This window comes from Phyllostomus hastatus, unplaced genomic scaffold (assembly GCF_019186645.2).
Source record: "Phyllostomus hastatus isolate PE091 unplaced genomic scaffold, TTU_PhHast_1.1 phas_contig_495, whole genome shotgun sequence".
Classification (NCBI taxonomy): domain Eukaryota; kingdom Metazoa; phylum Chordata; class Mammalia; order Chiroptera; family Phyllostomidae; genus Phyllostomus; species Phyllostomus hastatus.
In genome coordinates, this window is record NW_025333895.1 from 539563 (window position 1) to 566554 (window position 26992).

General features: G+C 44.0%; 1 protein-coding gene across 3 annotated transcripts in view; it reads left to right on the forward strand.

Annotated features, from left to right (window-relative positions):
- Window positions 1-26992, forward strand: part of RABGAP1 (RAB GTPase activating protein 1) — a 141170-nt gene that overhangs the window by 100038 nt on the left and 14140 nt on the right. For all 3 annotated transcript variants that reach the window (XM_045846251.1, XM_045846253.1, XM_045846252.1), the window contains 7 exons: window positions 6713-6826; window positions 10908-10982; window positions 13770-13895; window positions 14515-14658; window positions 16692-16733; window positions 16979-17107; window positions 26898-26990. In XM_045846251.1, coding sequence (XP_045702207.1) covers window positions 6713-6826; window positions 10908-10982; window positions 13770-13895; window positions 14515-14658; window positions 16692-16733; window positions 16979-17107; window positions 26898-26990 — 723 coding nt within the window. The remainder of the gene's footprint in view (window positions 1-6712; window positions 6827-10907; window positions 10983-13769; window positions 13896-14514; window positions 14659-16691; window positions 16734-16978; window positions 17108-26897; window positions 26991-26992) is intronic.

Sequence of the window (26992 nt, forward strand, 5' to 3'; positions counted from 1 at the left end):
TTAAGTTGACCTCTCTGTACCATTGCCTTTGGTGCATTTGTAAAAGCTTGTTTGTTAAGCCGTTTTATGGGAGAGGCTGTATGTGGCTGATTTAATCAGCTTGGCCGTGAATAGTGTCATCCAATATGCACCGCACCAGCACGTTCCCTGTATTAGCTGTGTTCACTCCTTGGAAATAGAAGGCACGTGTATTGTACAGACCCAAATTTTATAAGCACTTGGGTTTACATGTTTGACCAAACTCTTTGTGTGGTGTCCTGTTAGGAAGGAGTCATCATCCATAATGTTACTGTGATTTGTTTTCAGAATCTTTCAAATTTAATGATGTCGTTATTCTGAAAGGTATTTACTAAATTTGTCATTAGAATTTCTGGACCATTTTTGTACAGCTTGGCTTTTGGTAAGTCAAATGGATTTATTCATAAGGTCTTCCACGTATTTTCTAAGACCAAATATTTTAAGCACTTGGCTCACGTGGAGCTCCTAGATTTATTATTCTTGAAAGCATCAAAAATCCGGCCTGTGAATTTTCAAATTCACCTGTTTTCAAGGGCATTTTACCCCTTAGAATTCTGCAGACTCCTATGATTGATCAGTGGGTAAGAGATGAAAGATTGATGAAAACTGACTAGTTACAGAATATTACTGGGTTTTTTGGTTTGTTATTTTTCTATCCTGTGTGCATTTAAAGTTTCAGATCATGTATCTCTAATAATTGTGCATACTTTTCAAGTTATCTCCATAATTGTTCTGATGTGACTGATTACGTGGCAGAAAATATTTTAAAGCTTTCCATATTCCTCTCAGTTTTTAATATATTTTTCTAACTTTCCTGTGTATCTTACCCACTATGTATCATTCTTAGCATGTTTCAGAGCTTTCATTTTTGTTTTATAAAATTTGTAAATTCATCTGACATTTAAAAAATCAGAATTCTCTTCAGAAATGGAGCTAAAATTCAAGTGGAGATATAATTGAAGAATAGAAGTAACAGTGCCCTGGCTGGCATAGCTCAGTGGATTGAGTGCAGGCTGCGAACCAAAGTGTTGCAGGTTCGATTCCCAGTCAGGGTACATGCCTGGGTTGCAGGCCATGACTCCCCAGCAACCGCACATTGATGTTTCTCTCCCTCTCTCTCTCCCTCTCCCTCCCTTTCCTCTCTAAAAATAAATAAAATCTTTAAAAAAAAAAAAGAAGTAACAGCTTTCTCAGAATTTCTTACAACTACATTCCAAACATAAGTTAATAACACATCTATTCATCATTTCTGGAAAGTTTTATCAATGTGAAATTTATCTTAATCATTGTTTTTAGTGCCTTAAATCCCCGTTCTTTTATTCAAGCCCCAAAACCTTTCAGAAACTGCTTGATGCTGCTTTGGGTCCCCTTCCTTCAGGACTTTGAAATCAGTAGTTCTGATTTTCAAGTACCCATTTGATCAAATACTCTGTTCACAGAGGATTCCATGTAGGAGCCCTCTGTGTCATTGCACAAGAAGTCTCTCTTTGGCACCCGTTTTGGCTGGCTGGCTCGTTGTGGTTGTAATTGTCGTTGCCCTGCTTCTTTATTTGCTTGTTGGCCACTTGTATAATTTATTTTATGAAGTGTCTTCTCGCATGTTTACCCATTTTAGTAGGTTGTTCTTTTCTCTGAGTTCTGTCTATATTCTGGATACAGTTCTTTTCAGATATATGTTCTTCTTGCCTATGTCTTAATAGCAAGTTTTGTCAGAAAATTGTAAGCTTCAATGTAGTCAGTGTCATTTTTTCTTGATGGGTGAGATAAGTTTCAGAATTGAAGCTGGGACTCTTTGTGGTCCATTTGGTTGTTTGAGCTATTTGTGAAACATACTTATTGACAATAAAGATTTCTTAATTCCCTAGCAAAGAATATATGCCTGTTATCATTTCTGTGTGTAGCTCTTTCACATTCTGTGTGTGTGTTAAAATTAAAACTGGGTTCAGGAGAATTCACATATCCTATGGCTAGGCTGACATAGGATAAACTCACAATAATACAGCATATATTTCTGATATAACCCCCTTTCCTTGTTATTTCTCTTGACAGTTGCAGGATGATTTGATCTATTATGTTTTGAGCTAAAAGACACGTTATGTTTTTTCCATTGTAATTGAAAATGAGTTCCATATGTAATTTATATACAATGAAATTCGCCAATTTTAAGTGACTGGTTCAATATAATTTAACCACAGATGTTATATATTATCTTTCCATCACTTCAGAGTCTTTACTCTGGTCTACTTCTCATGACAGTTTTTTTCTCTTGCCTATATTTCACACTGTTCAGAAGTTATTAATGAAATCAATCATCACAGCTATTTTTTTCCCAGATATTTAGTTGGAGTGTCTTTTAAATTATTCAGTTAATAAGGTTCTTTCCTATTTTGTTTGGTGCCTCATTCACACAGATCTTGACTGCATCGTTAGCATTGGAGGTCCTGCTTGGGAAGGGCTGTTGGCCGTGTGAGCACTGGGCTTTGCTCCATGTCAAAGAAGTGCTTGTACTGTTAGGGGGGTACATTTCTCAAACGTGACTTGGTGCCGTGCACCATGCTGGGCTCTGTAGAAGTTACAAAACTGAATCACTGTTTCTGCCCCTATGTGAATAATTTTAAAGGGAACATAAGAGATACAAACATGAAAAATAATATATTCTAGGTACTGCGTATGTGTGCATCCTATATATCAGTTGTGTGTGTGTGCACATGCGCACGTGTGTGTGCAGAGGACAGGCCCTGCTCTCAGCATTGCTGGGGACTTTGCTGCTCTTCACTTTTATCAAGTGATACCTACGTACGTGTCAGGCACTGCCCAAAGCTCTTTGTATCTTTAAATAATTTGTACATACATTTAATGTAACCCTTAGTATAGCTTTGTAAGGTGGGTGATGCTAGCCAGAGAAAATAAGAATCTCACCTAAAGTTGTTTAACTAGTAGGAAACTGAGCCAGCTTTAAAACTCAGATATATCCAGGAGTATCCAGCCTTTTGGCATCTCTGGGCCACACTGGAAGAAGAAAAGGCAGGAGTATCCAGCCTTTTGTCTTGGACTACGCGTTAAATACATTGTGACACGTAATCACAGAAACAGATCTAGTAGCACTTTAAGCAAATGTATGATTTTGTGTTGGGCCACATTCACAGCCGTCCTGGGCCGCAGGTGGCCCTCAGGTTGGACACCCTTGAGGGGGCCATGCCCTTGGTTTTTAAGGCCTTTGAGGTAAGTATGGATTTATGTCATTTTTGGTATTTAGGTACATATACTTGAAGTAGTACTGAAAACTCTTAATGTAAAGCATTTGAATCATCCTGTGTCTCTTTGTATTTGTATAAGTATCCATTTTTGTACTTTTTTCCATCAGAATTGGAAATGAATTCATACATAATTTATGTACAGTAAAATTCACCAATTTTATTTTATTTATTTTTTTAAAGATTTTATTTATTTTTAGGAAGGGAGAAAGAGGAGGATAGAAACATCAATGTGTGGTTGCCTTGTGCACACCTCCTACTGGGGAACTGCTCTACAATCCAGGCATGTGCCCCAACTGGGAATCAAACTGGTGACCCTTTAGTTTACAGGCCAGTTGGTACTCAGTCCAGAGCCACACCAGCCAGGGGATATTGAACAATTTTAAGTGAATGATTCAATACAATTTAACCACAGATGTGATAGATAATATTTTCATCACTTCAAAAAGTTCTCTGCTTTCTATACCGTGATTCTGCCTATTCTAGAATTTCATATACATGACATTATAGATAATAGTCTTTTGTGTCTGGCTTCTTTAACTTAGTAGAATGTTTTTGAGATCCATCCATGCTGTGTGAGTGTCAGTAGGCTTTTCCTTTTTTGTTGCTGAGTAGTATTTCACTATATGGACACGACACCTTTTTTAAAAAAAACTCCACTTACCCATTGGAGCACATTTGTATTGTTTCCTGCTTGGGTTATTACAAATAAAGCTGCTATCACCATTACAGTTCAAGTCTTTGCATGTATTCCTATTTCCATTTCTCTTGGATAAATTCCTAGGATTGGAATAATTGAATTGTATGGTAAGTGTATATTTAACTTTACAAGAAACTTTCAAATTGTTTTCAAAGTATTTGCACCATTTTGCACCTTCATCAGCAGTGTGCGGGGGTTCCAGTTGTTTCATGCCCTTTGCCAGGACTTAGTATCCTGGACCCTTTTCATCTTAGCATTCAGTGGGTGTGTAGTGGAGTCTCATCGTGTTTTTAATTTATATTTCCCGGATGACTAATGATGTGGAGTTATTTTCTTGAGCTTATTTGCTAGCTTATGTCTTATGTGGGGGCATCTATTCTATCTTTTACCACCCTTCTCCCCTTTTTATCACTTGTCTCCTCGTTTTCTTTAAGAGTTATATTCTGGTTAAAACTTCATTATTAGATGGATTTTAAAGGTATTTTGTCCTGGTTGTGGTTTACATTTTCATGTTTTTAACAGTGGCGTTTGTTTTGAATAGGAAATTTTTAAAATTTGGGTGAAGTCCAGTTTATCATCTTTTGTTTTACAATTCATGACTTACAGGGACCCCTCTAGATAACACCGCAGCTCCCTCTTTTCAGCTTTTTCTCTCCAGCATTCTGAGCTGCAAATGCTAGCTACTTTGCCCTCCCCAAGTTCTGCCCTCTCTTTTCTCAATTTCAGGAGACACTCCCCCGCCCTAGATCTGTGTCTGTTCCCTGTCCACGTGCTGCAGCCGGGAAGCTGCCACCAGGCAGTAGCTGCTGTAGCCTTAGGTCTCACCTTGAATTTTGTCCTCCCGTCGGGAATCACCACAGTTCTGAGCTGCCTTAACTGTCATTAATAACGTATTAAAAACGAGTTGTCATACATGCCAGTAAAGCTCCTTGGAAAGGCAGTGTGGCAACGTCTTCGAAGGTTTTAATAGATTACTGGTTAAGAAAGAGCATAGACTTTAAAGTCAGTTCAAATCCCACAGCTGTAAAGTATTTATGACCCTGGGAACATAGTTAGCCGAAAAGCTAGACTAGAGAAATTACTGGACAAGAGAGAAATATCACTTCCATTTTTCATCTTGAAATGGAAGTGTCAAGCTCTTGGATGGCGTCCTGAATATGATACAGTCTCTTCAAGGAGAACCAAGGCTGTTGTCTTGGCTGTGAAGACAATGCATTGTGCAAATAGAAGGTCGTGTTTTTGTGCTCCAGTTCTTTTGCATATGAGCAAATAAAATTTAACAAAGGGGAAGATACTAGAAATAGCTGGACGCTTGGTACATTTTATGAAGGATTGCTGACATTATTGACACTTACTCAGTTTCAGTTAAGTTATGATGAAAGAGGAAACTTTTTTTCTCCATTGACAAAAGCAAAGGATGTTTTCCCACAGCCTGTTTGCATCCCTTGGATTTGGTAGAAGAGCTTCATTTTTTAGAGTTGTGGACCTGTGTTTTCCTCTGTTTTTTAAAAGAATCTGTCTATCTATCTATCTATCTATCTATCTTGAGAGAGGGGAAGGGAAAGAGAAAGAGGGAGAAAAACATCAGTGTGTGGCTGCCTCTCGTGTGCCCCCTACTGGGGGACCTGGCCCACAACTCAGGCATGTGCCCTGACTGGGAATGGAACCAGTGACCCTTTGGTTCACAGCTGGCGCTCAAGCCACAGAGCCTCACCAGCCAGGGCTAAAGCAACAATTTTTATACCCAGGTTCTGTTTTAAATAGCACATTTTATCTATTACAATAGAAAGGTCACCAGCTGCACTTCCTTGCAGAAGGAATGAGGTGTACATGAAGTGTATCGAGTAAAATAGATTGCTTTACTTCAATCTTTTTTTCCCCCATGACACTTTATTTTTCTTTTGCTTGGGTAGTTGGTCCCTGAAGACATAATAACTATGGGCATAATAATTTTTGGGTAGTTGGTCCAGAAAAAGTCCAGCCATTGTTAATATAGCAAGAATGGTTAGTGCGACATCAATGTAACCTGGCAGCCAAGGAGAGTGGACTGGAATGTGCGTGTGTGAGCAATGATGACTTCACTGTACTAGTCAGTGGGGGTGGTAGATGCCACTGAGTGAGCATGTGTACTGTGTGACTGTCACATTCAAAGTGACTGAGCAGGTAGAGCAATTAATCTGCATCAAGTTTTGTTCCTCCACGAAAACTATTCACATGATTCCCAAGGGTGCAGCTACGGCCAACTGGAGATTGGCAGCTTCATCGCAACAGTGTGCCTTCTCATGCATCATGTTTTGTTCAGAGTTATTTTGGCAAAACATCAAATCACTCAGGTGACTCAGCCCCCACTCCAGCCCAGATTTGGTGCCCTGTGACTTCCAACTTTTCCCAAAACTAAGATCACCTTTGAAAGGGAAGAGATTTCAGAACATCGATGAGATTCAGGAAAATATGGGGCAGCTGATGGCAATTGGGAGAACTGTGTGAGGTCCCAAGGTACCTGCTTTGAAGGGGACTGAGGCGTCATTGTGCTGTGTACAGTGTTTCTTGTGTCTTGTAGCTTGTTTATTAAATGTCTCTATTTTTCATCTTACATGGCTGGATACCTTCTAGACAGACGCTGCCATGTATGTCCCTTCAGCATTTTAAAGCATGTGAATTAGAAGCCCATGTTGTAGAAACCTGAACAAATAGGTACATGGTTGATCACTAAGCCTTTTCTTTGCTTATGTTTCCACAGGAGTCTCCCCAGGACAGTGCTATCACCCGGGATATTAACCGGACATTCCCAGCCCATGACTACTTTAAGGACACGGGAGGAGATGGACAAGATTCTTTATATAAAATATGCAAGGTATTTAATGTAAAAAAAAAAAGACTCGGTTTTGAATGGTCAGTGTGGTTCTTTAAGTTTATGCAAAAGGTAACTACAACATGTAATTTATATTTGATGTTCAAGAATGCGGAAAAAAAGGAGAGAAAGGCTTTGTAAAATCAAAGGTAAGAACACAATTTTAGGCCATAATGAACAGGAATTGATTGTTAGTTAAATGGTAGGGTTCCTTTGGCCCTTTTAATCAGGGCTTTCGATGACAGTCCCCTGGCTCCACATTTAGAGTTTCAAAAACTGATTTTGTGAAACCAGTTGAGCTCTGTAACATTGCAAGCTCCTCTTCAGTGCATGCAGTGTAAGGGATGAACTTGGCACCTAGGATGTGTCTAATAGTAGCAAGTGCTGATGACCATCCAGGTGGACTTTTATCACTGCAGTGTAATAAATGCTGGGAAACACTGGTACCTGTCAGAAGGTCTGTGCCTGGAAACTGCAAAGGAAATGATACACCGTTCAACTTTGGTAACTCATTTTCTAGTAGATTTTGGTAACTTCAGAGCCAAAAGGAGTTGAGACCAGAGTTCTTCAGCTTTACTGTTCCTGTGTCTTTTCCCCCAGAGCTAATCAAGTATCTGTTTAATGTCTACATGTGAACCACAGTCGAGGCACAAGACATGTCCGTAAGGAACTTGCATGTTATGCCTGAAAAGGCTAAAGAAACAACTAGTTTTTGAACAGGCTAGGAATAAAGGATGATTCTCCAATGGTAAACAAGGTGCTTTAAACTATAAGGGCAGTTAGAATTTAGAGAAATGCTTCTTGAGTTTAATTTTGATTTCCCCATAAGATGCACAAAACTATGGTTTTGGTTAAATTCTCCCCTCTGGTCATTCTTTTATAGTCCTTACTCACCTGTGCTTCCCATAAGCAGTCCATCCAGCTTCCCAGAAGGGAAACCCCGTGCTCACGGCCTCTGACCCGCTGCACTGTGGTTTCCACTTCATGGTGATCTTTGTGCAGCGCTCTCTGATCTTAACTCCTTCATTACGTCAGCTCTGCCTGCCTGCCCCTCACACAGGTCTGCCCCGACACGGAGGTGCTCGTCCAGTCATCGCTGTGCTCTGCACTGTCCCCCAGAGCGTCAGTTTTGCACTCAGCCGCCCAGCCCATGTCTGTAGGTGTCACATCTGCTGATTGAACCCATGGCAAATCATTTTTCTTATTTAAGAAAAAACCCCAGAAAGTTCCTAAAACCAAAACTTGAATTTGCCATTCCCCCAGCATCATGCTGAATCCAGGAGAGTGAAGTGGCGTGCGGACATACCCTGCTGTGGCCTATGTGCAAATGCAGGTTATATGTAAATACTGCATCATTTTACATAAGGGACTTGAGCATCTGCAGATCTGATATGCACGGGAGTCCTGGAACCAGTCCTCTATGGGTACTGAGGGGCAACTGTTATGAAAATGCTATGAAAATATTCAGACATATATACAAGCTGAACAGTATAATTAAATACAAGGTCTGTCCAGAAGGTATCCAGCTATGTGCTATGAAAAATAGAGACATTTATGGAAGAAGATACAAGAAACATTGTACATAGGACAGTGGTGACCCAGTCCCCTTTGAAGTAGGCCCCTTGGGACCTCACCCAGTCCTCTCAGTCATCATGAGTGTCATCCAGTAGCCACTCCTTCTTCGGGTTTCCCTCAGTGGCTCTCGCTTGGTTAGAATCAGGACTCAGCGATATCCACACTATGTTTAGTTGTTCTGTCTCTGTGCGTTAAAACCAGTCTTCCTTTTCCCCCATGCCGTGGTTTTGCTGGAGATACACAGTCACATCTCTGCTGGTTTTCAGTTCCTCCCTTTGGCCACGTGGAGTTTGGTGTGACTGATGTGTCTTGCAGCCGTACTTTCCTCTCTGCCTGCCTACTGTCCTGGCGCAAGTCTCTGTCACATGGTGCTGGCACTTTCACAAATGCCACCCTGCATTAGTCTTTCTGCCTTTGGATTCTAGCCTATTTTTTTCTCTTTCATGACCCCAGAATTGAACTACTTCACTGGCCCCCCACTGAAGGCTTTAACGCTTCCCCATAACCGACAGAATGAAATAAAAATTTTTTTAGTTTATTTCCTAGTCCTCAATTCCTTAGCTTAGCATTAAAGTCACTTCACAGTATATCCTGGCTTATTCCCTAACTATTTTATGTCTTAACCGCATTGAACTTCTCACTGTGCTCCGGTTGATTGACTTGCCACACTGGCCCGCTGAACTGTGACGTTCTCAAGGGCAGGAAGCGTTGCATGTGTATGTTAGCTTGTGCAGTGCGTGGCACAGGGCTCAGCGCCAAATGTTGGAGTAATGAGATGCCTTTTTTTCTCCGTGTTTTTTTCAGTCTCCATGAACCTTATATTCCAAACATTTCCCAGACGTATCATGTACTTTCCGTGGGTAGGCATTCCTTCAGGCTTTTCCGTGAGTCTGGAAAATATGCTCCCCTCCAGTCTTTATAAAAAGTCAATACGTTCACATCCTAGTGCACAGTTGATTAAGCCGAGCACTTGACATGAGAGGGCTGAGAACTACAGATCAGCTCTATGTTCTAAATACTATTATTATTCTCGTCTTACAAATAAAGAACATGAATAAGAGTTTAAGAACTAAACCTAGACGTTAGCTGTCATGGGATGTCAGCCCGACTCTAACTCTGAAGTCTGTTTCTTTCTTGACCCATCAGCTGTTGATTGATACCTTCATAAACATCGAGCTGCATTTGCATATATTACTAGCAGTTTTGACAGTTGCTAGTTTTTACAGATTTGAATGGTGCCTCGTTGTTTTGTGAACAGGCCATTTCTAAGGCTGGTGCACACCTTGTCTTTGGGAAAGCGTGTGTTCCTCGTTCAGTGGGCCTGTCATCAGATATGCTTTGATGAAATGGGGGATATAATGGGATTATAGTGCATCTTACCTGAATTTATGAATGCATGATTACATCATGTGTATTTAAAAGCTAGAGTTTCACCAAACCCTAATGGTAAAACCTGTGTATTTATATGTTGACTTAATTTTCATTCAATAAGCATTAGCATAACATTTTACTAAGTGATCTGCATTCTAAACATACCCAATTCTAAATAGCCTTCTTGGGACACAGAGGAACCTTGGCATGAAAAAATAAGTGGACAAGAAAAGGAGATTTATTAGAAATAAATTTGTCAGACAGGAAATAGCATCTTGAATCTATAGGAATTCCCCTTTCCACCACAACTTACATGAGAACTAGAAATACTAATCATAAAAACAAGACTCTGGAAAACAGCTAAACAACCAAAGAGTAAACCACAAGGAATGTTATATGTCAATATTCTGTTATAGATCATGTTCAGAGAGATGGGTAGTAATACATCGCTGCCAAAAAAAATACAAAATAAGAATTCCAGAGGAACCCACAAACAGTTTCAGAATAGTCCCTCTTATCAGAACAGTTATTACTGGCATTGTAGAAAGAATTGTATTTTATCGTCTTTGCCAAAAGACTTTTTCCCAGAAAGAAGATGAATAACATTAACAGTGTTTAGTGAGTTCCTGCTAAGTGTGAGGTGCTGGCTAGGCTGACTAGGACATCACCCCAGCCACTGAGGAGCTCCCAATCCAGGGAGAGGATGGGCGTTAAAAATGCAGTGAGGGAAGGGCTGTACCAACCATACACGTGTAGCAAGTACCATAGAAGCACTGAAAAGACAGGGAATTCTGGGGGGAGTGGAATATGTTTGGAGCCTGAAGGAAGAGCATATTTTTCAGGCGGAGGAAAAGCATGAGCAAAGACAAGGAAATATGATGACCTTTTTTTAGTACCGAAGTGGTGTTTGCTTAACCTTCCCTGCTCCTTGGCAACAGAAGGTAGCGTGGTGACAGATTTATTTATTGTAAAATAAAAAATGGGATTGAAGAGAAATGTTTGCATTATTCATTGACCATCAAAATGCCACAGTGGAGCGTGGGCAGCATCTTCCAGGTTGTTGTGTTCAAGGTCCTATAGGGCAGCTATGGCCCACGAGTGACTGCATTCATTTACACTTTGTGATTTTTTTTTTCAGGCTTATTCTGTGTATGACGAAGAGATTGGTTATTGCCAGGGCCAGTCATTTCTCGCTGCTGTTCTTCTGCTCCACGTGAGTAAATGAGTCTCCGTTTTGACTTAGACATGGTCTGCCTCTGCTTTTATTAGCCTTAGACTTGAGCGTGGTTTTTTATTGGCTTTGGCCAGACTCTAGGTCATGAGTTTTAATGCCTACATCTAGAAACCTTTTTCTTAACTTACTGTCCTTGTGGAAGAGAGACATGGTGAGCATAAGTGGCAATGCTGGAAACTGGTATAAGGGTAGACTTTGTTTTTATTGGTAGGATGATTGGGTAGACTTCAGTCCTAGCTGGACCCTTGGGGACATTTCATCTTTTCTAAAGTAGCCACTGTCATTAGAATTTGTTTTGGGATTTATTTTTTAGGGTAGGAGGGCAGCTGAGAAGGTGGCTTTCTTTATTGCCATCCATTTTTCTTTCTCTTTCTTTCTTTAGTTCATTCATTCATTCAAGACCTTTACCCTCCAACTTGTCGATATTTTTTTTAGATCCACAGCAAAATTGAAAAAAATCTTAAGGTGAACATCTATATATTCTCCACCTAATTTACAGATTAATATTTTTCCACACTGATTTCTCTGTCTTTCTCGGCATTTTCTCTTCCTATTTTTTACATACACACACGTTTTATTCTTCATCAATAATCCTTTTTGGGAAAATCTGTAGCAAACATCATCATACTTCACTGCTAAATACTTGAGCATGTATGTCCTAAGGACATAACTGCAATACCACAAGCATATCTGAGAAATTCCACACTGATCCAGTACTGGCTTACACACAGTTCACATTTGGTTTTCTCAGTAAAGTCCTTTGTTGCTTTTTTTTCTAACCCAGATCAATGGATTGCATTTGATTTGATTCAGGCCTTTAAGCAAAAAATCAAGAGAGCAGAGAATAGAGCATTCCTGGAAAAGGAAATGGGACAGTATCTAGAAGCACTGAAACTGGGGCAACTGCAGATGGGAGGGGCTGACAGGAGGGCAGGAGGACTGGAGCATCACGAGTGACAGGGAAGTGGAGGGGCCTGGGGGACGATGGACATGCCCAGTGGGCCCATGGGGGCTAGACCGTGAAGTCCGGATTTTGTTTCTCTGAATAAGGGGAAGCTTTGGAAAGAGTTTTAAGCCTTTTTGTGTTGTGATATAAGTAAAATACAAGGTTGTAGTACAAGTAAAACAAAAACCACTGTCTTGTTACTGTTACTGAACCTAGCTTATTGGTATTGGTAGGCAGGCAAAACAGGATAAAGCTGTGCAATTGATGAGAAAGACGAGTATGTTTGTGTATGTGTGTGTACAATGTGACGATTTGATACACATATATTGTGAAACATGCAGTCAAGCTAATTAGCACATCCATCAGCAGATAAAGTTTTTAAGTTTTGTGTTGTTTTGTTGTTTTAGGCAGAATTTATATCTAAAAGTCTCACCAGCCTCTGTGGGCGGTCTTTGTTCTCAACTTAAGTCCAAGGACATCTATCTCCATATAAGTTACATCACAAGCCCTTTAAAATGGGTTTCCCGATTGGACCCACAGTGTCTCAGTTTGACTTCTGTGCTGTTGGCCATCGTGTGCGATGAATGCCAGCATGAGGGCAGATGGGCTGCCGGGCAGACAGGCTGCTCCGGGTCAGCCCCAGGCTCCCTCAGCGTGTGGAGGAGTCTGGTCCTTTGCCTGAAGTCCTTAACTTTCCCAATAATAAGATGCTGTATTGTTCTCCTTTATTACCTAATTCGATTTGCTCTTTAGCTTTGCTTTGTCCCAGTGATTGCTGTGCTCAGCCCACCTCCATTGTCTTGCTCCACAGAAGCCCGCCCATCTTCTTGACATTATGAAGGCTAGCTACAGTCACTCCAAGCCTTAAATAACATTTCCAGTGCCTTCTTTCTATTTTGAAAGCTAGACACACATTTTGCCAGGTTCCTGGGGAAATATTTTTCTATAAAGCTATGGAAGATGTAGGTATTACAAATGGGTAACATCTGTAAATAGCAGTAGGGTTTTTGCAGTATTCTAAGTATTACTATGAGTGTTAACCATAGTACTTTGAGCATTCCTGCAAGCCTTAGAAAATGTAAGCTTTCTCTAGCCATCTTTTCTAACAGCTGTGAGGAAGAAAGACGTTCTTATTAGAATGGAGTGGCAGCCAGGAGGTAAAGTGGTTTACAAGGTCTCATGCTTTGTGAAAGGCGAGACCTGCACCTGTGTGACCTGCACCTGTGTGACCTGCACCTGTGTGTCGGCCTGTCCTGCTCTTTTAAGCCCTGTTCTCCTGCAGAGTCTCCATCTCCCCCGGGCAGGCGCAGGCTTCCTGTCCTTGTGTTCTCACCCTCTTTCTGCCTCATTCTTTTGTTTTTAAAAGACTTTATTTATTTCTAGAGAGAGAGGGGAAGGGAGGGAGAAAGAGGGAGAAAAACATCAATCATTTGCCTCTCACACACCCCCTACTGGGGGCCTGGCCACAACCCAGGCTTGTGCCCTGACTAGGAATAGAACCAGCGACCTTTCAATTTGCAGACCGGTGCTCAGTCCACTGAGGGCTTTTCTGCCTAATTCTTATCACAGTAACTGTGCCCTGGTTGTGTGGTGGCTCCTCAAGGACAGGAACAGTGTCTGACATAGAGTAAATATCAATGAGGATTTCTTTGTTGAGTGAAAAAATGTTAGGAAGCTCGACCACGGGCCTGAGTCACTACATATCACTAAACTCCCTGGTACCCAGACAAGAGAATAGAAGAATGAATTTAATATACTGAGAAAACTTCTGTATGTGTTTTGTGACTTTTCCCCCCACTCTCATCCCCTTTCTGTAACAGATGCCTGAAGAACAGGCATTCAGTGTTCTGGTCAAGATCATGTTTGACTATGGTCTCAGGGAACTTTTCAAGCAAAACTTTGAAGATTTGCATTGCAAATTTTACCAGTTGGAGCGCCTCATGCAGGTAAAAAGAGAAACCAGTTTGCATTTGCCAGTTAGATTAGAGCATGGTCTGGGCAGACGCAGATTGATGAAATGGTGCCAAGGAGGAGCAGGATAGCGGTATTGCCTTAGCGCCCAGGGTTAAGAATGGCTTGGTTGGTTTGTGTTTGTTTCTCACTGCACGATGATGATGCCAAGGTTGATAAGGTGTGAGCCTCATGGGTGTGAGCTGGGCTTTCAGTCTCATGAAACACTCAAAGTATCGAATGGCTGTGTAGGGGCCTTTAACACAGCACCTCAGTCAAGCAGTATTTGCCAGGGCTCTGAAGCCGACTGGTTAGCAATCATCTAACAGAAGTGAAACAAACTCTCCCCAACATTTCATAATTGGAAAGAAAAACGGTCTTTCCAAACAGTTGTCACCATTTTGGGTATCCCTCTTTAGAGCTGGTGTGTGGGTAAGAAGAGAGAGCTGAGTGCCAAACAATGCCAGACGATAAGTGTTCTTCTGAGCACTTCGGGGGTTTTTAGAAAAACACAACTGTGTGACTTTTTTGGCATTCCTGTTAGATTTATGAGCCTCCTGGGTGGGAGCTGAATAGCTGCATATGTGCGTAAAACTAATGAGTTCGCTATTTCAGGAATACATTCCCGACCTGTACAACCACTTCCTGGACATAAGCCTTGAAGCTCACATGTATGCTTCCCAGTGGTTTCTCACCCTTTTTACTGCAAAATTCCCTCTCTACATGGTCTTCCACATCATCGACCTGCTTTTATGTGAGGTATGTATCGGGGGCCACAGCACTTTGGGGTTGTTCCGGTGCCTGTCCTGTGACAGCTTTCCAAACGGAATGTGTTCTGCTCAGCTTTGTGTCAGTGCCGGGAAGTCCAAGTTTAAGTGACTCTTCCTTGGGCCGGAGCTCAAGGTCATGTTTTGTTAAAGGCGCTCTGCTAAAACAAAAATGAAGACATGTATGCATTAGACATTTGTGTTAGTTAGTATTAGGTTTGCCTGATGTTTTGAGGACATCCGAAACAGCAGTGACTGAGCAGAGGTTTACTTCTCAGGTGCTAGAAGTCAGAGGTTGGCAGTAACTTCCTTCCCTTGAGTGTGACTCTCATCCTTGTGGCGGGTGAGAGCTCTAGCCACCAGATCTGTGTTTTAAGCTACAAGGATTAGGGGATGGGAGAGGGCGCACGCCCTCTCTTTTAAAAGAGACTTCCTGGAAGTTCCACCCCTATTTCCACTTACCTCTTACTGGTAAGTGGAAATGAACTTAGATGTGCAAGAGAGATTTTTCTCCCCAAAGATTTTATTTATTTATATTTTTAGAGAGAGGGAAAGAAACATTGATGTATGAGAGAGACCATGATTGGTTGCCTCACATGTGCCCCAACTGAGGACAGGGCCCAAAGCCCAGGCCTGCCCTGACTCACTTTGTGGGATGATACCCAATCAACTGAGCCACTAGTCAGAGCAAGAGAGTTTGGTTTTTTTTTTTTTTTTTTAAAGCTTGATAGAAATTTGCAATAAATTCAGGGGTCCGTTCCCAAAACAAAGTAGATACTAGAGTAAATGACAGTATAGTTTTGGGTTTTGGGAGGTGGATGTATTTAAGAAAAAATTAATTAATTTCAAAAATAATATATATTTTATTGTAGAAACTGTAAAAAAATATAAGCAAAGAGGTTTAAAGATATTTCTAATCTCACTTTGCTATATGTTCTTTCAGCCTTTTGTGTGTGTGTTTGTATGCATGCATGTATAATTTCTATGTGGAATAGGATTTTTTCATATGGAGTATTATGTGATAAAATATATATTACAGGTCTGTATTATTTTAAAATATGATTACACTATATATACTGTTTGTTAACCTCTTCTTAATTTCATTAAGAAGAACATCTATACCAGAAGAATGAATGTCTATAGACACATAAACACCTATACCATATTTCTTTTTGTTTAATCTTAACATATGCAAAACATGAAAATCCATGAAAGAATTTATATCTTCTACCCAGCTTGAAACATTATAAGAAATGACAGTCCCAACTATACCGTTATTCCTTGCTGTCAAGTACCCCGTTACTTGGATACATCATAATTTATGTCACCAATTCTTAACCTCAAACCTTTGCATTGTCTGGTTCTCCCTGTTACAGACCACTGTTTGGTAGTTAGGAGTCCAGTAGCATGCTCAGTAATTTAAATAAACTTCAAACTAACTAGCTTAGAAAACCCTTGGGAGAATATCAGTTATAGAAACTGAGGTCCCAGAACGTACATAGTTTAACTTGATCAGCAAATGTTAGTCCTCCCCCCCCCCACCCCCGTTTGTCCTTCTCCCCCACCTCTCCTGGAGTGGTGTGACATGGAGGACGGCCGATCGGAAGGAGCCCTGAGCAGATTCGGTTCTGGGCCGTAGGGCTCCCAGTAATTGCTGTACCTTGAGGGGGGGGCCACACAAAATAAAGCTCAAAATAAATCAGGAGTTATTTCCTGATCACGCATTTAGGACTCCCGTGTTTTGCTTTGGAAGAATAGGGCACTTTGGAAGAGTGTTCTTTTTGAATGTGAGGACAAGGCTGGAAAAGCTCTTCTCCCACGAGAACGAGAGGCCAGGTCTAGTCTCCTTTCAGTGGTGTTTCAGTGATGGCTCTGCAGTTTTCACTTTCCAGGGCATTTTCAGGATATTCCATTTCTTAATTAATGTTTCACAATTTCTCTAAATGTGTGGGATATTGCTAAGACAGATGGCTTCACGGTCCAGATGTAAACATTGAAAATGTTGTTTTATGTTTTCTTTTTCAGGGAATAAGTGTTATTTTTAACGTCGCCCTTGGATTATTAAAGGTACATATTTATTCATAAGCTGAGTTATCTGGCATTCTCTGTGGCAATAGCTTGGTCTTAGTCTGGTCTCAGCGGCCACTGTGCCCTGACATTGTCCCTGAGAGTGGAGATGTTGCAGGTAACTCTGGCACAGCTGAGGGGTATCTTCTGGGGGTTTTAAAGCTGCTGGGATTATAAAATGCTTCTTGTGTATCTTCCAAGCCAAGAACCTTTCCTACACATGGTTGTATTTTCTTTATTTCAAGACTTCGAAGGATGACTTGCTCTTGACGGACTTTGAAGGTGCCTTGAAATTCTTCAGGGTTCAGCTTCCTAAGAGATATCGCTCAGAAGAAAATGCAAAGAAGCTAATGGAACTCGCTTGCAACATGAAGGTAAAATCATTTTTGCATTAATTTAATTTTTTTACTCAGCAAATAGATCACTATTCTCAAAGTTATCAACATTTATAATACATTTAAAATTAAAATGTTTTCTTTTGTATTATATTTTTTCAAAAAAAATTTTTTAACAGGTTTTCTCCTCATTCAGGGTAATTCTTTCTTAACTTATACAATATAGAGAAAATAGAATTCTTCTAGTTAACCTAATTAAGGGTAACAACTTTTCCCACATTAGAAAGTAAAACCACAAACACATCTAAAGTGCCGGATGCACACTACAGAGCAGTTCCTTAGTTGTGGTGGGTATTTTGTGACACTTTGCCTTTCCTTCACAGACTGGGCCCGAGGTGATCCCAGGATCCACAGGATCCCAGATTGGGCACGTCTGTTTTTCTCCAGCTTCACTGGGATGTCATTGACATGCAGTGTTATGTAGATTGAAAGCACACGGAGTGGCGATATGATACATGTATCTATTTCAGAGTGTGTCCACAGTAAGACTGGGTGACACTTCTCTCCTCCCACGGAGTTACCGTTTTGCGGTTGTGATGGTGAGGATGATGATGAAGTCGTGCTCTCCGAGCGCCTCGCAAGCCTGCAGTGCAGCCTTGTTACCTGCAGCCTCCGTGCCGCACCTTAGGTTCCTGGAACTCGCCCTTTGACCAGCATCTCTCCCTTTGCCTCCCCCCTCAGCCTTCCAAGTGTTTTTATATGTGTCGTGTCCCGTGCATTAAATCTTACTGCCTCCCCCGGCCTTTGAGCTCTGGGAAAGGTTTTACTAGTCCCACTTTGAAGACAAACCGGAACACAAAGACGTCGTCGCCCTCCCCGCCAGGGTCCTACGGGTAGTTAGCGGCAGACCGCAGGTTTCATGGGCCCTGCTGTGCTGCCCTTTAACTTTCAGTGTTCACTGCTATGGTCGGAAACTCCCTGGTGTGAAACCAGTACTGCATGACAAAACCCACTGTTTTTTTCACTCCCAGTGGCATGTGTGATTTGTACAAGTTTTTAAGGTAAAAAAAACAAAACAGGATTTCCTGTGTTCATGTTATAATAAAATTTTTGTTCTGAAGAACAGAAAGTAGTTGAAGGCGTTTAGTTTGGGATTATCAGCTGGAGGCAAATGGGAGACAAAATAGTTGTATTCAGGTTTTATAGGGAACATAAAAGACTATCACGTCTACCGTGTGTGACTCCAGAGGGTAAAACAGGAATTGGTGTGTCAGGGCAGGTGTGGGCGAGCAGCTTCCCCACTGGAGAGAGTGTGGACACGGCCTCAGGGAGATCTGAATTCAGGGTTCCTCGGTTATTTCGGGGCTCCCTCATCTGCAAGGTAACATTGGACTTCTGGTTCTAGTTATATATCAGACTGAGCTAACTCAGGCTACCTGTCTTTAAACACCTGGAGATGCTAAATAAGATATAGCCCAAGAAGCATTTAAATACCTGGATGAATTTGAAAGGAAACAGAGAAATGCCCAGGCAGGTGACTCAGAGTGGCTGGGAGCAGTGCGTGTGGACTGACAGCGCGTCAGAGGGAGTGTGGACGCGCAGGTGGGTGGTCGGGGCTCACGCAGACACGCGGCATGACTTTGTGCCTCCAGCAGCTGAAACGGGGACCTCTGTGCTTGGTTTTGAAAGGGGGGATACAAAACAACCTCGTAGCCCAAGAAACAACAGAAACTGTAAGAGAAAATGGGTATTTTTTTAAGGAACTAGAGCTTCTAGAAATGAAGATGATCATTAACTTTATCATTCAAATAAAAATGTGACCTACTTCACAACTATTATGGGTAGCATTTAATGATATTTTACCACATGCCAGGCACTACAGTTCAGTCCTTTTATGTATGAGGGTCAGCTACAGCATTCGTGGAGCGCTTATTGACCACAGTGCCTGCTAACTACTGCTGTGATCACTTCCTTTCTGGTCTTGAAGCAGATGTGAAACACTTGAGTGACATTTTCAGGTTGCTGGGTTTGTGCACAGAGCAGAGAACCAGGTGAGCTCTGAAGGTCTGAGTCTCTTTCCACCTCAACCTGGTGCGGCACCCAGGAGGCTCTGCCTCTTCCTGGTGATCTCTTCCCCTCCAGACTGCTGCTGTCTCAGTGTCCATCTCAGTGCATGGTACCCAGCTGGTTGCTCAGGCCAAAAAGACCTTGATGTCATCCGGAGTGTCTCTTTCTCTCACACTCCGCATCTTCACACTGCACACCCACTCCCTGTCCTCCAAATCCGTCCTGAGCTGGACCACTTCCCGCTCCCTCCGTCACTGACACCGCGTCTCACCACCATCCCCCCCCCAGAGTATGTCAGTAGACTCCTTGGTCTTTCTCTTTCCACAGTGGTTTTCTCCCATGCTTTTCTCGGTCCCCTCTCTCCCTTGCTTAAAACTTGGCTTCTTAGGATAAACCTCAGGTTTTAGCCTTGGCCTGCAAGGCCTGACACCATCCATCTGAGCTCTCAGTCATCTCTCTGATTTCATCTCCTACTAAGTTTCTTACTTTTTCCACTTCAGACACCCTGGCCTTCTGGCTGTCCTCCAGCAGGTGGACGTGTTCGCTCCGCAGGCCTCTGCACTGGCCGGCCTCTGCCTGTCCTGTTCTCTGTGCTGTCCGTGTGGCTTCGCTGTTGCCTCACTCAGCCTAGGGTTCGGATATCCTGCCACCAGAGCGGCCTCCTCTGATGACGGTGTCTGGAGGAGCGCCCCCCCGCCCGCCGCCACTGCCCTTATCTTATTGTCCCCGCTTATCTTTCCGCTTGCCACTGCATGACATTGTTTTACGTTTATTTGATTCCCCCTCGCACTAGAATGAAGCCTGTGATAGAGGGGACCTTATCTCTTGTTTACCACTGACTCCCCAGCACAAGAGGAGTCATGTAAATATTGATTGAATGAGTGAATAAATGAATATGCTGTTGAATTTCTACCACATGGTTTGTAAACCAGAGTTAACCTGGATTTGAGCAAGGCTTAAAAGTAGGTCCTGGCTGAAGGTTTTATCTTTTCGGGTTTTCATTAGCTTGAAACACTTTAATAATATATGGATCCTTTATTTCCATAGTCCACATGGGAGGTGTCTAATGTCTTCTTTTTCTTGCCTGTGCTTTCGAGAAGTTAAGGCGGACCCGGCTGCATAGCACACACATGTCATGTTAGATATGTAATTCCTTTTGGCCCTGGAGAACTCGGCATGGCTGGGGTGCCCTCAGGGTTAGAAAGATAGTAATTCTTTTAAAAAGTGATTCACAGCATGGAAAGCCTACAGATTCACCGGGACACGAGAGAATGCGATTTTTCTGCAGAAAGGTGGGGTATGGTGTGTACAAGTGAGTGAGTTGTTAGTAGTAGTGCTCTGGCAGCTGTGCTCACTGCCGGCAAATATTAAGGGAGATACAGGCAACAGTTGAGCCAGTTACTGGTGAGGAACCTCGGTCAGGGTGTGATTTGCCCGCTGGAAAATAAGAAAACCCTTGGCCAGCCCTGCAGGCATGCTGTGGGCCGCAGGGGGCTTGGAGCGCCTCCAGCAGCACGGGGACTGCGTGTGGCCCCCTGGGGGTGCGGAGCCCCCTCTGGACAAGGAGGAGTGTCCTGCTATGGGGTGGGTTGGAAACCAGCTTTTGAACTTTTGGGAGTGGACTTTAGAAAGGAAACGTTGACTCTAACTCACTGAAAGTCCATTCTGTTATTTTAATTTTTTAAATTGTGGCTTGGTTTTCAAAGTTGTACTTCCCGATTAAGGTGGGAATTGGGACTACTTTGCCTCACACACTAGTCCAGGAAACATACCTATTTTTCTTGTCCTTGTGCTTTAACGGTTACAGTGTTGTTATTTCTGGTATTTACATAGTTTCTAGAAGTGTCTCATTTCTTCCTCACTGTGCCCTCTGTGGAAACTGAGGCTTATAGAAGTCAAGTAGCTGACCCAGCCTGTACCGGCCGGGCAGGGACAAGCCCTCGGCCCTCAGACTGTGTGCATTCCCCCTGCTCTCCACTCCGTGCACTGGCCTCTTCTCATTGCAGAAGAAACAGAAGTTTGTTGTGGCAATGCCCAAAATGGCCACAAGATGGGAGTGTTGCTCAAAAAGGTCTGTGTTCCTCCCTCTGCCTGAGTGCCTGCCTTTTCTCAAAATTTTTGTGTCCATCTTTTTTCTCTTTTTTGCCTTTTTACTTCTCCTCTTCTCCCTCCTTTTCCTTAGTTTATTATGGGACTGAAATATTTATTTTTTTAGGAGTTTTTGATCTCCTGCTCCTCATCTAAAATTTAACAACATGCATCAGAACTCATTTAGCTGTCCCTTGACTTCCTCTTTCTTCATGGGCCAGTGTCCTGAAATAGTAAAATAGTTTCCACTTCTGGTACTAGGTCTCAAGGGCATTTCTTTTCTAAAGATTGCTCCAGGAGTTCGTGAATGGCCCCAGTAGCCCCACCGCCCTTTCACACTCATGAATGTGCTGTGCCTTGTTGGGGGAGGGTCGCATGTAGGTCTTTTAAATTTCCAAATCAGGCAGTATGTGAGAGCAGTTTTTCTTTATGTCTGTACAGGTTTGTGAGAGAACAAGTCAGTGTACAGGGCTAGCTTAGAAGCAGCAGGAGCCATGGGGAAGGAGATGGCTCCGTGGGTTTCTGAGGTCACGCTTAAGACCTGACCTTTTTGTTGTGGTTTTGTTGTGAAACGTAATTTCTGACCACTGTTTCATTGGGATTTGTTGTTTCAAACATAAAGTGGTTGTGCTGGACTTCAAACTACCTATAAGAAAAGTTGTTATTACAAAAAACAAATAGCAGTATCTCCAAATTAATGTAACCCTAATCACTGGCTATTTGGAGAAGGAGAAAACTTTGTCATTTGGGAATATTTGCCCTTTGGGGCGTTTTTTTATTCATGAGCTAAAAGCCACACTGGTGTGAATTTCAGTCTCTGCCCAGACCATTTGTGGAGTTAAATGTGTGTGAGGGTTTTAAGCTCTGTGATTGCAGTCACTTAATCGGTCTTCTTAATATGTTTCCAGAATTTTCCATAGTGTCTGCACATTGCAAATTAACCCTACAGTGACCACATGAGGTCAGTTTTCAAATGTCTATACGAAGCTTAGAAAATTACAGAAAATTCCCAAAGAGTATAAATTTCATAAGTGATAGAATGGGGATTAGATCCTGGGAATTTCAGACTCTGGAGTCAATGCTTATTATCATTGTGTCTTACTGTAAATGAGGGATTGAATGAATGGGACAAGAGCCCCTCGTGCTGAAAAGTGGCTGAGCCTCTGTGTCAGCGCGGGAGCTGTGCGCACACCGTGCCTGAGTTCAGCCTTCCCTCCAACTGCGCCAGGCTGCAGTGCGACTCCTTGGCCAGTTCTCACTTTTTAGAACGGGGCTTCACGAGGAAACTTCTGAGTGGCTGCTCTCTTTCTCTGCACCGTACCCTCAGTTTTTCGGTGTCGCAAGGGTAGCAGTGGTCACTACCTTTGTCCTCAGTAAGGTGGTCTCCCTTGGTCCTTATCTGTGTCTGGGTTCTCTGCTATCAGTTTGCTTCTGCATTTCAGAAAAACACCCTGATGATAGGACCAGAATGCCTAATTCTGTTTAGTGATCTTTGAGGGAGTTTGAGTCCGAACTATTTGAACAAATTAAATAAAAAGGCTCGAAAACTAAGTAGAATGTTGATTTGTTTCAAGTGGTTACAGGCACCGGCCTTGGAGTGCAGAGACCTTGGGTGTCATCCTGGCTCCCCCTCTGCCACGTGGCCCCAGGTGGGTTACCACAGCAGGCCAGGAGGGCGGGCAGCAAGACGAGGCCTTTAGTGCAGCTGCTGCTCTTCCGATGACCGTTACCATCCCTGAGACGCCCGGGGTCTCGCGGCCTGCCCTGTTCTGGCCTCCTCTGCCCAGGCACTTAGCTCTCTGCACGGTGCTGAGACCCCCTGTACTCACTGCAGTGGGGTCTAGAATCGCCTGTATCTAAATTGTAAACTCAGTTCTTATCCCAGGAAACTGTTAGAATATTTTCTCCATAAAAGTACATTTAAACAAACAAAAAAATCAAATACAATCTTCTCTGAGAGCAGAAGTGCCACTGTGTGTGAAGCCGTGGTTCCCGCAGCCTCTGACAGAGGTGAGCGGCAGTGGGTGTGATTTAGGGCCCGGGGCTGACTGCACAGCTGCCCTGCTTCCTGCGTGCAGTTACAGTGTTACTGGAGCAAGTGACGGACAAAATGACCCTTGCACTTTGAAGAGTGGGGACTTGTCTCTACTCATTAAGAGTTTTCATGTTCACTGTGGGCCAGGCTTTAGGAATTTCACAGTGGGTCAGAGTTCCTGCCCTGTAGACTTCGCATGTTGTGGTCTCCACACATCTCTGAATCACTACTGCCTGGCGAAACACACTGCCCACAGCCAGGCCCAGCTGTTGGGTAGATACATGCCCCTTCTGCATTCTGATCAGTTTAAAAGGAAGGCTGCTGGCTTTGATTTGTTCAGCATCTGATTACTGAGTCCCGGTTGTGTTCCAGGCATTGAGCTGGACACTGGAGGTGAGGCCTGCCTCCTAGTGGCAAGACAGACAACCAAGTAAGCACATAAGTAGATAATTGTGGCCTTGGACAGGCGCCATGGAGGAATTGCCGTGACGCTATGATAGTAGTCCAGGAAAGACCGGGCCTCGTGGAGGGAAGGTGTCAGGGAGGGTTCCTGCCGAAGGGGCATCAGAGCTCTGATGTGACAGGTGACCGGGGCGAGGGCCTGTCTGGGCAGAGGGCCAGGCTCGCAGTGTGCCCTCACTAGGAGGGGAGCTGTGCAGAAGGGTCAGTGTAACTCGGCACTCCCGGGCACTCGGTGCGCGTGGGCGGGGGCGCTAATGAAGGGGACACTGCTCGGGCCGGGAGGCATGGGTAATGGGACAGGCGGGCTGAGAGGTCGGTGCTGGTCTCCGCTGGATGCGCCTGCATGTGGAGGCTTGAATCGGTGCTTTTCTGCTGGTGCCTCTCAGTCCCTGTTCAGGTGTCGGGCATCTGTCTCTTTCGGAGGTCCTGGGCCTCAGAGGCAGCCTGAAGTAGCTGGCTCTAGTACGCAGCCACCTGTGCTCCGAAAGTCAGGATCAGCTGCCAGCCCATTGTGAGCAGTGTTGTTTTTATTTATTCTTTGTTTGTGATGGGGTTGGAGTAAGGGGTTTAAGGGAGGGAGGGGATAAGAGACAAGAACCAGTGAGAAACGGGAGGGAGCCGGTGCTGCTAAACACGGCTGGACTCTGGACTCTGGACCGATGAGCTCTGTCCCTGCAGCCTGAGGGTGGACTGAGAACCTCAGTGGGGACCGTCACAGAGAGATGAGCAGAGCTCGCCTTAGAGAAGCCTGGCACAGCGGCGCAAGTTCATTTTAACAGCGCTGACTTGTCTACCTAGGTCTAAAAGCAACTTATGCTCAGTGCAGAGCACTTGGAGAACAGGAGAAGTGCATACAGAGATGCCCCCATCCCATCACCAACACCTAAGAGCCCAATGTGATAGCCAAGCGAAGGGGCCCACACTCGTCAGGCGCCTGTTGTGCGTGAGCAGCGGTCGCAGGCCGAGGGGGAGCCAGCCCCTGCGCTCTGGGAACGCAGCGTTTACGATGGGGGCAGCGAGATGGGGAGGAGATTATTTTGCATTTAGTCTTTTTAAATGTATGTTTCTAGGGAGGAAACGTTCCTTCTTTCTTCCCCTGGCCTGAGAATGAAAAGCTGGAGAATCCTGAAGAGCCAGTGAGGAGGTGTGGGAGGATTTGGCGTGGGTGCTGCTGTTTTTGGTGAAGCACGAAGGGGGCCTCATCCCCGCCGCCCTCCTGTCGCTCACCCAGACTGTGTTTGCCCCCACAGACCTCATTCGGTTTCTCTCCCACGACGATGCTCCCCGAGGACTGTTCATAGACTTACCGATCACACAGATGCTGCATTTAGGTGCTTTCGCTGCGCGCCACACACACTGTAAACGTTTACCTCGGCATTGGCCTTAAACCGCGGACGGCCTGAGTTGGAAGACGTCACTCTCCCGTGTATAGCCTCTCCCCAGCTGCTTGATGGGCATTTTCTGCAGACTGCAGGCAGTGCGCAGGGCTGTGCTGCAGAGACTGCAGGAGCCGGCTCTGGCTGAAGCAGGCCTGGGCGCATCCCGACGAGGGAGGGGGAGGAGGACAGCAGGCAGCTTGATGAGAGGGGAAGGGAGTCAGGGGACGAGCATGGGAGGCGCTGCGGACTTGAGCCCGTCCCGTCCCCTTCGGGTCTTGGTCGCATCCTCTGTGAAATGAAGTTGGGCTAGACTAGCTCGGAGTTTCTTAGTCACCTGCCGCTGGCAGCTCAAGGGTGTGACTCAGTGTAGTACTGGTTATTGAAGCGTTGGGAAGGGAAGAGCATTAGCTTTGTGACCATTCCTTAAGTTGCACATACCTGTTTCATCAGTTTTGTATTTCTTATACTTCATAGTTACTTAAAATGTAATTTAAAAACAACCCAAGAGGATGGGTCAGTGGTTTAGAGGAAGGAATCAAACAAAAGACTAAGACTTGCATCTTGAAAGGATGCCCTTGGTTATGGTCCAGACTGAAGAATGAGAAGAGCCAACTAGTACAAGAGGGGGAGCAGCCTGTTAGGGCACAGGTGGCAAACACAAGGCCCGTGGGCTGAACCCGGCCCTCCACCTTGTTTCATCCGGCCCGGCACCCGGTTTCTGCCCCTAGTTAAGGAGTAGTTCCATTTACACAGTCCCAAAATTACCTTCGGCCCTTTGAAGGCCACCGTGAGGCTGATGCTGATGTGGCCCCCGGTGAAAATGAGCTTGATATCCCTGTGTTAGGTAGAAGGAGAGCCAAGAGAGAAAGGGAGAAAAGTGGAGTGGACTGGTCACATTAAAGCTTGAAAGTCAGGGAATTTTGAAGTTTAGCTCTAAGGGGATGGAGAGAACCCGCTGGATGGGAAAGAACCTGCCTGGTGGCCTTCCAGAGGGTGCTTTCTACAGTGCAGTTGGAGCAAAAGCTTGATTTAGAGAGATTGAAGAGAATCGGAAGCAGTGGGAGCAAAGGGTGTAGACGTGTGGTTTGCAGTGGTGGTTGGTAGGAAAAGGCTTGGGAGAAAGAGGACAGTAGTGTGAGGGGGCGGAAGAGCAGCCAGCCCGAGTGGGCAGCAGAGCTGTGTTTTGAAGGGTGGAGGGAATCCTGCCTATTTGAAAGCAGCACAGAAGGAGCTAGTAGAGTTGAAAGGTGGTGGCAGGATAGCGAGGTGGCTGCAGCTTGGGCCTTGTATGGAGTCTAGTTCCCTGGGTTCGAATCCCAGACCTGCCTGGCCCTGAGTGACTGGGGTCAATTTATGTAACCTCCTTATTCCTCAGTTAACTTGCCCATAAAACGAGGATGAAAGTGCCATACGTGTAGTGGGGACGCAAGGTCAGAGATGTAAAGCACCTTGCAGCGTGCTGGTGTGTACTAAATGAAAGGGTGATGATGATGATGATGATTAGGGACAGTAGGACCCAGAACTCAGGCAGGAGTTCCTTCTAACCTGTACCTGTACGTGTTCCCTCTAACGCTGTTAGTAAAAACCTTAGGAACCGTTCAATTACCCTCCATAGAACCCTGGACAACAGGAGTCATTGAATAAGAATTGTGGGTCCTGGACTTTGATCCCCTTTGATGATTTCCCTCCAAAAATAGGCAACACCACTTCCATGGTGACTGGGGAAGCCGCAGTCTTCACCCTGCAGCACCCACCACTTCCTGATACTTTGTAACGTGGGCTGTGATTTATCCCACAGATCAGTCAGAAGAAGCTGAAGAAGTACGAGAAAGAGTATCACACCATGAGGGAGCAGCAGGCCCAGCAGGAGGACCCCATCGAGCGGTTCGAGGT